Here is a 13,055-nt window from a genome sequence, read left to right as displayed (position 1 = left end):
ACAAGGGGAATGAAAGAGTGAAGGTGAGCAGAGCCTAGATTTTGTCAGTTTAACCATACGAGGGTTGCTGGCAGATCTTGTGCAACCTGCAGGAATATTACGGGAACAAAGCACAGAGAGAGCTGGGGGAGCAAGGCCGGAGGAGTCGGTAGAAGACAGAAAGACCAAGTGAGCCTGCGGTGAGTGAATGAAACACCCTCGGAGTTAGCTTCATCGCAGGAGATTCCAATGATTCTGAAAGATTTGGTTTCAACAGCGTGAAGCCGAGCTAGGTGTAAGGCAGGAGCACCGGCCCAGAGGGGGAAACAGTATTCCATTGAGCTGCGGATGAAAGCCTTGTATGTGTTGAGGAGCTCAGGTGTGGCAAGGAAGGACTTCACACGACGGAGGATGCCCAGTCGGCGACTGGCTTTGGAGGCCAGCTTGGAAATGTGGTTTTCCCAAGATCATGGCAGATAGTGAGACCCAAAAGCATGAGCGACAGAACTTCTTGGAGAGGATTGTTGAGAAAGTAGATGGGAGGGTTTTCCAGTGAAAGTTTTCCAGTGTCTCTCTTTTCGGAGAGACATAGTAAGAGTGTGAGATTTGTCAGGATTGAAAGACATGTTCCACTTGTTTGACCAGTCTGTGATTTTGTCCAGGTCTGCAGAGAGTGAGGAGGCTGCAGACTGCCGATCTGAGGGATGAGGAATGGAGCGGCAGAGAGTGGCGTCATCAGCAAAGAGATAGAGAGGATTTTCCAGAGAGTCAGAGAGATCATTGATGAAGACCAGAAATAGCACAGGGCCCCGAACACTACCTTGGGGAACACCAGCTAGAACAGGAAGGGGAGATGAGAGAAATCCATTCAGGGCCACACGTTGCCTACGACCAAAGAGGAAGTCCGCAAGCCATGAGTGGAGATTTCCATGGATACCATAGGAGGAGAGTTTGGTAAGCAGACCTGGGTGCCAGACCGTATCGAAGCCACGTGATATGTCAAGGGAGACAGCTCTGATATCCTGTTTGGCATTGCGGACCTCCATCCATTGTTGAGACAGCAGAAGCAACATGTCCAGAGTAGAATGACCTGGTCTGAATCCAAATTGATGATCAGAGATCAAGACATTGGAGAAGAGGAAGGATTTGATATCCGAAGTTATGATATCCTTTACGTTGGAATTGAACTCACCTGTGGTGAGTTGCAGGTGCCTGCATTAAATCACTCATTCAACGAGATTGAATAGAGAAAAAGAGTCATTCTGCTGTTTTGTGTCACTGTGTACCGCAATGAGCATGGAGAAAAGAAAGAAAACCAGATAATTGTCTGAGGAGGTCAGACACAAGATTGTAACCAAGCATGGACAATCTCAAGGCTACAAGTCCATCTCCAGAGACCTTGATGCTCCTGTGTCCACCGTACGCAATGTTATCAGGAAGTTTAAGGCCCATGGCACTGCAGCCAACCTCCCTGGACGTGGCCGCAAGAGAAACCTTGATCGAAGATTGCAGCGAAGGATTGTTCTAATGGTGGATAAAGCACCTCGATCAACTGCCAAACATATTCAAGCTGACCTTCAGACACAAGGTACAACAGTTTCAACTTGCACCATCCATCAACAACTCAATAAAGGGGGTTCTCTGGCAGGAGACCCAGGAGGACCCCACTGCTGAGAGAGAGCCACAAGAAAGCCTGAATGGAGTTTGCCAAAACACATCTGAACAAGCCAAATACTTCTGGGAGAATGTCCTGTGGACATATGATACCAAATTAGAGCTTTTTGGTAAAGCACATCTCCATGTTTACAGAGAACAAAATGAAGCCTTCAAAGAAAAGAACACCTTCCCCACAGTCAAACATGGAGGAGGTTCAGTGATGTTTTGGGGTTGCTATGCTGCCTCTGGCACTGTGTTTTTTTTTGTTTTTTTTTGTAAACAGAATCGAGGCTTGTGAAAGAGCTAACATTTATCAAACAAACAAATCAAACAAACAAGCAAACAAACAAAGTAAATAAAAAGGGGAGCGGTAGACAAGATGTGGAGAGAAGGGGAGGAAGCACACAAACACAACATTTGAGAGCAGGGACATCGGGAGATGTGTGGGAGGGAGAGGGCCTGAGGGGAGGGGGGGGGAGGATAGGTTTAAAACGCAAGGACACCAAGGACTTCCAAGAAAGAAGTTGGTATTTCAAAAAAGTGGATTTGGGGTGAAATTAGCGGGGGTAGAAAAGATCAAGGTTTTGGATTGGGGAAGATAAGAGATGGTGGTGAACAGCTGTTTTAAAGACCTGGAGGGAGGAGTGGGATTGAAGAGAGTGAGGGAGTTTGTTTCAGAGGCGGGAGAAAAAAGGAATGAAGGAGTGAAGGTGAGCAGAGAGTCTTGATTTTGGCAGTTTAACCATAAGAGGGTTGCAGGAAGATCTTGTGCGACCTGTAGGAATATTTGGGGGACAGAGCCCAGAGAGAGCTGGGGGAGCAAGGCCGGAGAGGAGTCGGTAGAAGACGGAAAGACCATCAACCTGCCTGCGGTGATTAAGTGAAAGGCCCTCGGAGATAGCGTCATCGCGGGAGATTCCAATGATTCTGAACGCTTTGGTTTCAACAGCATGAAGACGAGCTAGGTGTGAGGCAGGAGCACCAGCCCAGAGGGGAGAGCAGTCCTTCATTGAGCTGCGGATGATAGCCTTGTATGTGGTGAGGAGCTCAGGTGTGCCAAGTGTTACGGATTCCGGATTTATGTGAATTACTATTAAGGTCATTTCTTATTAATGTTTATTCTATTAAAGGTTGTTGTGGTTAAATGGTCAGAAGCGCTCCTGGTACCAACGAGACCGGAAACGGGATCGTGAAACCGGAAGAGAGAAAAAGGAAGAAGACAAGGTCGGGAGAGAAGCGGCCATCTTCTTCCTCGCCCAGCTCCGACACGAGCGGTGTCGATATTGATCAGCGTTGGGAACGCGAGTTTGAAAAGCCCGTCTGGCGAGAGGAGTTACCGGCACGGGGTAATTACCGGTTACGCGTCAAATTGCCGTGGGTTCCTGCATGGAACCCAGTGTCCGGCACCGTGTACCTCAACGTCTACATGGACGCGTACGGCAGGCGCCTTGGGCCTCGCGCGCTTTGCGAGCCCCGAAGCCGCGATCACGAGCACCGACCTCGGTGGGCTGCCGAGGAGGTGTCCGCGGCAGCAGCCGTTCCCGGTACGGGACGTGCACGGGGGAAGCACGTCAGGAAGGGTCCGTTCAACCGCCCGCGTGCGGAGATCGAACTACAGGAGTACAGAGACATTGTGAGAGACATTGACCATGGAGGGAGTCGTGAGTGGGGCTCAAGGGAGGAATATATAAGATGGCCATCTTAGAGCTATTGTTGATGAGTCTACATCTTAGTACTATTGTTGATTGATTGTTGATTGTTGGTTGATTGATTGGGAATATATTATTGATTAATCCGGATCCTTGGTGTGGGGTTTCTTATTGACTGAAATTCATATTGATTGCGTTACGAAAGCGTATAAATCATATATCTTTCTGGCGGGGTTCCTCTCACGGTCCGGGGGTCACCGAGACCAGGTAGTCTCCAGGAGGACCACGTAACACAAGGAAGGACTTCGCACGACGGAGGATGCCCAGTCGGCGACTGGCTTTGGAGGCCAGCTTGGAAATGTGGTTTTCCCAGGAAAGATCATGGCAGATAGTGAGACCCAAAAGCTTGAGTGACAGAACTTCTTTGAGAGGATTATTCACAGAAAGTAGATGGGAGGGTTGTCCAGTCGGTCTTTTCGGAGAGACATAGTGAGAGTGTGAGATTTGTCAGGATTGAAAGACATGTTCCACTTGTTTGCCCAGTCTGTGATTTTGTCCAGGTCTGCAGAGAGTGAGGAGGCTGCAGACTGCCGATCTGAGGGATGAAGAATGGAGCAGCAGAGAGTGGAGTCATCAGCAAAGAGATAGAGAGGATTTTCAAGAGAGTCAGAGAGATCATTGATGAAGACCAGAAAAAGCACAGGGCCCAGAACACTGCCTTGGGGAACTCCAGCCTGAACACGAAGAGATGAGAGAAACCCATTCAGGGCCACACGTTGACGATGACTAGAGAGGAAGTCCGCCATCCATGCATGGAGATTTCCATGGATACCAAAGGAGGAGAGTTTGGTGAGCAGAGCGGGGTGCCAGACCGTATCGAAGGCACGTGATATGTCGAGGGAGGCAGCTCTAATTTCCTGTTTGGCATTGAGGACCTCCATCCATTGTTAAGACAGCAGAAGCAGCATGTCCAGAGTAGAGTGACCTGGTCTGAAACCAAATTGATGATCAGAGATCAAGCCATTGGAGAAGAGGAAAGATTTCATATCCGAAGCAATGATGGATTCCATGACTTTGCTGATAATTGGGAGAAGGCTGATGTTTGGAGTCATTGTCATGTTGCAAGGTCCACCTTCGGTTGCGCTTCAACTTTCCAACAGATGGCCTCACATCCTCAAGCACCCTCTGGTACAATGAATAATTTATAGTGGATTATATGATGGTGAGCTGCCCAGGCCCTGATGCAGCAAAGCTGCCCCAAACCATAATATTTCCACCACCATGCTTTACAGTTGGTATCAGGTTGAATGAATGAATGATCGTTTTAAGGCCATTTTCCCGCTAGAGCGAGGGTTAGCCTTGCGGGCCCCATGACAATCATGGTTCCCTGTTTGAGGCAATGTTTTTAGGGCCGGATGCCCTTCCTGACGCCAACCCTTGGTCACGCTCTTACGATGCGCAGGGATACGGTGTACCTATTCTAAACCGGGGTACACACCGGGATCATTCATCCCAGCAAGCTGGTACTCAATTTGCCGACCTCGGAAGGATGACAGGCTGAGTCAACCCCCCTGGCGTTAATTTAGCGATCGACCGGGATTCAAACCCAGGATCCTAGGATCCCAAGCTGGCACCCTAACCGCGAAGCCAACACCAGGCTTATCAGGTTCCAATTGTTACGTTAATTGCTACGTTAATTGTTAACCGCTTACCAATTGTTACGGATCCGGGGGACGGCACTCCCGTTAGCAAGGGGGGGTTAATCCCTTGTCCTGTTCAGCTGGCCATCTCCGCCGGTCCTGGAGCTATCACGTCACTTCCGGTCAGCGCTGAATAGGGTAGTAGGCCAATTATTCCTATGACCTAATTACCAGCGCCTTCCGGTAAGCGAGGAAATGAGCCCCGCCAGAGCCACGGATAAGATGGAAGATTGCCGGGCGGGTTAGCAATCTGCAGCTCGAGCCATTAACAAAGGACTAACCCGACTCCGAACGTTGGCCGAATCGTGCCACAGGTACTCAATGGGAAGAAGGGACTAAAGCAACCGGATGAGTGGAAAACGCAAAGATTAAGAAGGAACAGGTGTAATTTATTAATTATATACAAAACCAAAACCAAAGAAGAAACGAAAGGGCATGTATAGCGAAGAGGAAGAAGCAGATACACAGGGCAAGCCTTAAAACAGTCTTATATTATAACCCCGGACAAACAAACAGACTCACACGACAGGGAATGGCAGGAAGGAATGGCTGGAAGGAGAAGGGTCCAGGCAGATGGTAGGCGTCGAGGTCCGGCTCCAGGAGTGGACTCGTGTCGTGGCGGGAAAACCCTGGCAGGCAGCGAGCGCGTATCGTGGACTGCGAGCGGACGATGCATATATCGGGGAAACTGGGATACGGCGTACGTAATATGTGGCTCGTGCCAACGCTCTCTCTCTCTCTTGAACAAGGTTCGTATCATCAGCAGTTCGTGGCGCCCTCCCAGCTCCTTCTCACCTCATCTGCTCTCCTCACTCGTCTCTACCTTCTCACTCGTCTCATCTCAGGTTCAGGTTATCAGGTTCTTATGGTCAATGCTGTCTTTGGTTTTCGCCAAACATGTCTTCTGGTACTGTGGCCAAATAGCTCCACCTTTGACTCATCTGTCCAGAGCACATTGTTCCAGAAGTGCTGGTCTTTGCCGAGGTGTTCATTGGCAAACTTTTGTCTTGCCCTGATGTTCTTTCTGGACAGCAAAGGTTTCCTCCTGGCACACCTCCCATGTAGATCAAATTTGTGCAGCCTCTTTCTGATGGTAGACTCATGCACTTTGACATCAACAGTGGCAAGAGCTACCTGTAGGTCCCGTGATGACATTCTGGGGTTCTTAGACTTCTTTCAGCATCTTGCGGTCTGCTCTCGGGCTGAACTTGCTGGGGCGGCCTGGCCTGAACAAGTTGGCAGTTGTTTGGAATCTTCACTTGTAGATGATCTTCTGGACAGTCGAATGATTGATTTCAAATTGTTTGGAGATCGTTTTAAATCCCTTCCCAGACTCGTAGGCATCTATAACCTTCTTTCTGAAGGCCTCAGAGAGCTCTTTTGATCTCGGCATGGTGATGCCGCACACTTCAACAACAAAAAGCAAACCAAACGAAATGTCTGAGGTTTAATTAAGACAGGTTCCTCCAAGATCATCTCGAACGATGTTCTAATCATTTGCACCTGAGCTGGTGCACCTGATTCTAATTTTAGGTATTTGAAGTGGTGATAAATGTAGGGGTGTACTTACTTTTTCCACATGCGAAATTTGCATTTATGTCTATTTAAATTATACAATGGACTACAAAATGTAAATCTATATATATAAAACACAGTTTGTGTGTGTGTGTGTGTGTGTGTGTGTGTGTGTGTGTGTGTGTGTGTGTGTGTGTGTGTGTGTGTAATGTTACCGATAGACTCCTAAACTGAGAGGCTTACGTGCTTGATATTTGACAGAGACATGGCCATTGAGCGCGGGACGAACATGGCCGAACTCAAAATATTTGACGATCCATATTTTTTATTCATATTTACCTCAGCGCATTTCAGCGCACGGAATCAATGGAATCAGAGCAGGTGGGCGCTGATTCGCTCAGAGCGATCACGTGATGACGCTATGACGCTATGAACGATATGACGCTATGAACGCTATGACGCTATGACGCTATGACGCTATGAAAAAAAAAAATCGCTATGACGCTATGAAAAAAAAAATTGCGATGACGCTATGAACGATATGACGCTATGACGCCATGAGAAAAAAAATCGCTATGTCGCTATGAAACGCTATGACAAAAAAAAAAAATCGCTCGCTTTGCCAAGGGGCTCGCTCCCCCCCCCCTCCCCCTCCCCCTCCCCCGCCCGGCAATGCCGGGTACTTCTGCTAGTGTTTCATATTTGTTGTATGTTACGTGTTACTCTCCGATCTCCTGGACTCGGTACACCTCCGAACCCCGAGAGGAGCCACGGCAGAAAAATATGTTACCCTGTGTTAGAAATCAATAGTGAAACCACACCAATGATTATAAATGAACAAATAATATGTTGAAAATCACACAGGAATAACGGTACAACAAATGGCAATTAAGAGTGCACTCTATATACCATCAATAAAGTCAGTTTACTCACTGCTCCCAGCGAGTGAAAAAGACACCTCAATGTCTCTATGACCTTTTCCAAGGCGAATGTGATTCGCCTCAGCGGTCGCTGGAACGATATCCAGTTGAAGCCCGAATCTCGCTCTACAGTCAATATTCGAATCACGTACAGTTGACAATGAGGATCTCCCCGCCGAAACTGTACAACGGCCCTTCAGAGGGGCACCTTCACCGCTCACTCAGGGAACTGCAACGTGATTGGAGACGAAGCGGTCGCACACACACATCCGCGACAAACGGTAGGAGGTTGGGGTGCAGATGACGCGAGGCAAAATTTTTGTAGGTGTCCGAAGCGCGGGGTTCAAAATGGCCAACGACTCTTACTTGAGCCGATGCGACGAGGCGAGGATTCGTCGAAATCTCAGCGCCCAAAATCTGACTACGCAGATTTTCCACTCCAGCGATAGTGCCGGATGTCCCTTCAAGGAACTCAAAATTCCCTCACGACTGTCGGTAGACCAGCCTCGCTATGGAGCCTTGACGTCACGCGTCTTCTCCAACTTTGCTCGTGCCGCCTCCTCCTCTTCACCTCCTTTTCTTCCTGTTCGGTTTCCTGTATCATTTTAAGTTAACCTTTTTAACTTTAGATAGTTGTTCCTGAATAATAAACCTTTTGAGAATAATAATAATACATAATATCAGAAATATGTCAAGTGGGTGAAAACCACAACAGTGGAAGTGACGAATCCGTAACATATATCATATCACCTTTATCTATCAATATTGTTGAAATGAAGATCAAATAGCTGTATGTTGAAATATGTTCAAAAAGTCATAACTTTACATGGGGTGTACTTACTTTTTGACGTGACTGTATGTACAAGTTTTATTGCCACCATGCCATTATCATCAATAATAATTCTGTTTCATGCCTTTTCTGCAAAGAATAAACCAAATACATAAATACACGAGAACACGGTGGGTACCCCGGTGTGTACCCCGGTTTAGAATAGGTACACCGTATCCCTGTGCATCGTAAGAGGCGACTAAGGGTTGGCGTCAGGAAGGGCATCCGGCCATAAAAACATTGCCTCAAACAGGGAACCATGTTTGTCATGGGGCCCGCAAGGCTAACCCCCGCTCTAGCGGGGAAAATGGCCTTAAAAACGAGCATTCATTCATTCACATAAATACACGAGAACAGCACTCGTTGGAGAGCATACCTCCTCAGCCAGGCTGAACAGTTTACGTCTTGCGTCCTATCGATAGGTCGGATCTGGATTCGACATGAGCCAAAATCTAATCAGCTTGTTCTTGTCACTTACCCAAGTCATCCAACAAGTTTTATCAAAAGTTATCCACAACTTTTGGAAATATCATGTTACATGTCGTTTTTGGCCCGATTACTCAATGGGGAAGAATCACTTTAAAAATTATACTGGGTGGATCTGGATCCGGATCCGGATGGAGAAGATTGTCATGGGGACCACAAGGCTAACCCCCGCTCTTGCAGGGAAAATGGCCTTAAAATGTCTGTTGTTGTTTTGTTTTGTATCTGGATCTTCACCAAAATTGAATCGATTCTTCCTTATCACACACACAACCTGTCCAACAAGTTTCGTCCAAATCCATCCATAACTTTTTGAGAAATCCTGTTATGCATCGTTTTTGGCCCCATCTCCCAATGGTGAAGAATCACTTTATAAAAAATTCGAGTAGCCAGACCCGACTCCGGATCTTCACCAAAATCTAATCATTTCGTGCTTGTCACTTACGCTACATCTCTGCCAAATTTTGTCCGAATCCGTCCACAACTTTTTGAGATATTTTGTTCACAAACAGACAGAAAGACAGACAAACGGACAAATAGCGGTGAAAACATAACCTCCATCCATCTTTGGTGGCGGAGGTAACAAGAAGACATCATGCAGAGCATGATACTTGCAAAATCCACTCCCTCCTAAAATGGAAAGTTGCCATGGATACATCAAATTGTCCATTTCATTCAGTTCATGATTTATTAAAATTTAAATTGATGATTTTTTCAGATGAAAATTGACATTAGAAGTTTGACCTTGATTTGACCTTTGACCTCAAAAGTAGTTGGTTTTCCAATTCAGTGATGCAATATGCAATTTCTCTTTCATTTTCAAGCTCATAGGATGAAAAATGGAAATTTTATCTCAAGATGACCTTTGACCTCAAAATCAATAGGCTTCTTCCTTATGACCAACTTTACCATCTGGTGAAGTTTCGTGAAGATAGGTTTAAAATTGTGACCTATATGCGATTGACAGACAGACAAACAGACAAATGAAAAATCATTCATAGAGTGACACTTGGCAAAAGAGAACAAAGTAGAATGGCACTCAGTAGAGCATTCTTTTGACCCGACAAATAATTTGTAGTTGAATTCAGTGACCCGATATGCAAATCGTCTTCAAATTTTAAGTTAATCGGATGAAAATTGACAATTTTAGAAATCTGGCCTACGTTGACCTTTTGGCCGATGTTGACCTCAAACATAATTGGTGGTTGAATTCAGTTAGCCGATATATAAATCCTATTCAAATTTCAAGTCAATCGGATGAAAATTGAGGATTTTGGAAATTTGAAAGTGGTTGACCTTTGGCCTATGTTGACCTTTTGATCTCAAATATCAATAGGATTTTGTCGGACCACAAACACTACCATTTGGTGAAGTTTCCTAAAGATTGGTTTAAAATTGTGACCTGCAGGCAAGTATAAGTGAGCAAGGGGGACACACGGGGACACACACACACACACACACACAACACACACAGGAGTGATCAACATACTTGTCCAAAAATTGTTTTTTTGCCAAGTAATAACAAACCGAATCGACCAATATACTTGAATTTTTTTTTAGATTTTGCAAGTAAACAGAAAGGGTGAAAACATAACCTCCATCCACCTGTGGTGGCGGAGGTAACTCGAAGGGCACTCGGTGGAGCGCATACCTCCAGCATGCTGGGTTACAAAAGGTTTACGTTTTGTATCCCACCGATAGGCCGGATCTGGAATCGGACCTGAACCAAAAGAGAATGAATTCATCCTCGTCCCACACCCAACCAGTCCACCAAATTTTACCCGAATCAGTCCACAACTTTGAGATATCCCACGCACAAATAAACAAACAGACAGGGGTGAAAACATCACCACCATCCACGTTCAGTGGGCCAAGGTAATTAAAAATAAATAAATAAAAACCGATAAAAAGTTGAAAAACACTCGTTTCGTGTGCGGCACAATCCTGCGGGGCAGCATCCTTGGCCGAGGGCGCTGCTGTGCCGCTGATGCAATACCCTCTGCTGGTTCGGGCAGGAATTTGAAATTTGTTCAGGGTGCTGGCGATAGCTCGCCTACTCTTCCTGAAGAACACCGTAGGATCTTTTACATCCACAAATCAATGATGGCAGATGGGACCCCCAGTTCAACATCCATCCAAAGGACGGCACACACATTGATGAATCACCATGCCCGTGAAACCCTGGGATGACAGTTTACAGCTGGGTCGGGATTCAAACCCAGGCTAGACAGCTTAAGAGGTGAGTGCGCCGACCTCTAGGTCATCGTGCCAGCCCTTGAAAAACACAAATAAATTACATATGTGAAAAGCATGACAGGTTACACTCAAGCTATGCATTTCAAGTCAATATGGGGGTGTTGACCTTGAAGGTGTGTCCCTGCACGACCACATGGCAATCACAATGCAAGCCGTGACTCCTTTGCCACGACAACTGAGCCGCCAGTCGACGCAGGTGCAACACCTCCTCCTTTTCGCTGTCTGCCATTGCACTGTGGGAGGGGGGGGCAGAGAGGGGGGGTGGGGTGGTGAGTGGGAAGATTACACGATGAATTAGGAAAGGAAAGAGGCAACGAAAGGCCATTTTACTCTCCTCGATTCAAGAAAAAGAATACTAATCCGGATTCAAGAAATTGCAATTATTTTACGCTTCTTGCGGTATTGCTTTTTATTGACCTTTATTGCATTATTATATACATTATTTACAATTGTGCTTAAATTAGAAATAAACTCTGAAAATATTGTTACGTGGAAGTGGTGGGGGCAAAAGCAATGCATGTGTATGCATGTTTGTATGTATGTACAAATTTCCAGATTACATTCTAGATCCAGAGCTAGAATGTGGTAAGAATAGCATGGATCACGTGTTCGAGTAGGTTAGATATCCGTCAGAGGTAAGTCGTATGTAATATGTGCACCAAGAAAGCAGTGATTGCAATCTCAGAGCAGTAAAGAGCCCGTTTGTATTATGTCCGACTTTCTGAACAGGCAAGGCCTGGGGCTTGTAAAGCAATTGGCACTTCGAATAGCACCATGTTTAACTGTTTGGCTGGTGGAATGCAAGCCATGGTGGCATAGTTAGCTGTAGAGCCTTGGAGAGTGATGGGAAGCTGGAGCACACAGCACTCACGGATTGTGAAAGAATAATGAACAAAGGCACAAACACTTGAAAATAGTTGTATATTTATAGCCGGCGAAGCCGGTGTTGTGAATGAACACGTACGTATTATGTTGAAAAGCCAGATTTTGCTGGATCCCTTGAGAATTTCGAAGCTTTGACGCACCAAATCGCTCAATGGAGGCCGCCATCTTGCGGATGCGGAAGTATGCATATCAAATTGAAAAAGGTTCAATAGGAGTTTGTTTCACCCGTCTTTTTTTGATTCACAATCTTATGCACCTCTAATTTGTAATTAAAATACTTTAAGACCAACCTCGTTCCCCGGGCTCACACGTGCCCTGGTTATCTTCAACGAAAATCGTCACCAATTACCGGAACCAATGAGATTCGAGCATTTCAAAAAATATTTCAAAAAAGCTTTTTACCACATTTCGGACGCTTAAAACGGCGTCAAATATTCTAAAAATGACGAACAATTATTTTTTAGAAATCTCGCGGCCGTAGGGGATAGTTTTTCACGGCCGGAAATATCCGAAGTTGAGACGGAATTAACCGAATTAATCAAGAAGGACATTTTATAAATGTTAATCTCATCCAGAATGCAAATGGTGTCATTTTGAACTAGGTACGGTACCTACTACACCTACGAAACACCTACTACACCTACCTACTACACCTACCAACTACCTAACCTACTGATGCCATAGTGATGGGTAAAATAGTGGCAAGGGGCTTTGGCTTCACCGGCCCATTGCGGCTTTGCAGTCGGGTACTAACTAGTACATATAAAAACATGGATTATTAACACAGCATGAGATACCACTGAGTGCACATCGGACCCTCACCTGACATGTGCCCTCACCCCTTTTCCCTCCGGCCGTCGTTTTTCAAATATTTGAAACATTGCACCCATGTTCACAAAAGTACTCCTACAGGTACCCCACTTTAATTTCACATTGGGAAGAAGTTTATTCAAGTGTAGGTACCCACATGGTGCCACTGTGTCACACAGGTAGACAGCAGTGGTCAGGCGGGACCTGCGAGCGGGCCCGCAGAATAATAAAATGAGGTCCTGCGGGCCGTGTGGGATTGGGATTTGATGCCAAAGGATTTTAGAAACGGAACCATTACCCCGTTTGGGCCTCGTGGCGACCCTAGAAGTGATCCTAGTGACGATAATAAAAATCAGTCAAAAGAGTAACAACA

The 13,055-nt window shown here is 46.0% G+C and overlaps 1 protein-coding gene across 4 annotated transcripts in view; it reads right to left on the bottom strand.

The window, feature by feature from the left end:
• The window catches only part of LOC137427772 (zinc finger and BTB domain-containing protein 46), a 35,728-nt gene that overhangs the window by 17,874 nt on the left and 4,799 nt on the right, over positions 1 to 13,055 (bottom strand). For all 4 annotated transcript variants that reach the window (XM_078777770.1, XM_078777771.1, XM_068117499.2 and 1 more), the window contains exon 2: positions 11,094 to 11,220. In XM_078777770.1, the coding sequence (XP_078633896.1) occupies positions 11,094 to 11,220 (127 nt within the window). The remainder of the gene's footprint in view (positions 1 to 11,093; positions 11,221 to 13,055) is intronic.

This window comes from Myxine glutinosa, chromosome 5 (assembly GCF_964187855.1).
Source record: "Myxine glutinosa chromosome 5, kmMyxGlut1.1, whole genome shotgun sequence".
NCBI lineage: Eukaryota > Metazoa > Chordata > Myxini > Myxiniformes > Myxinidae > Myxine > Myxine glutinosa.
This window is presented reverse-complemented; position numbering and strand designations above follow the sequence as displayed.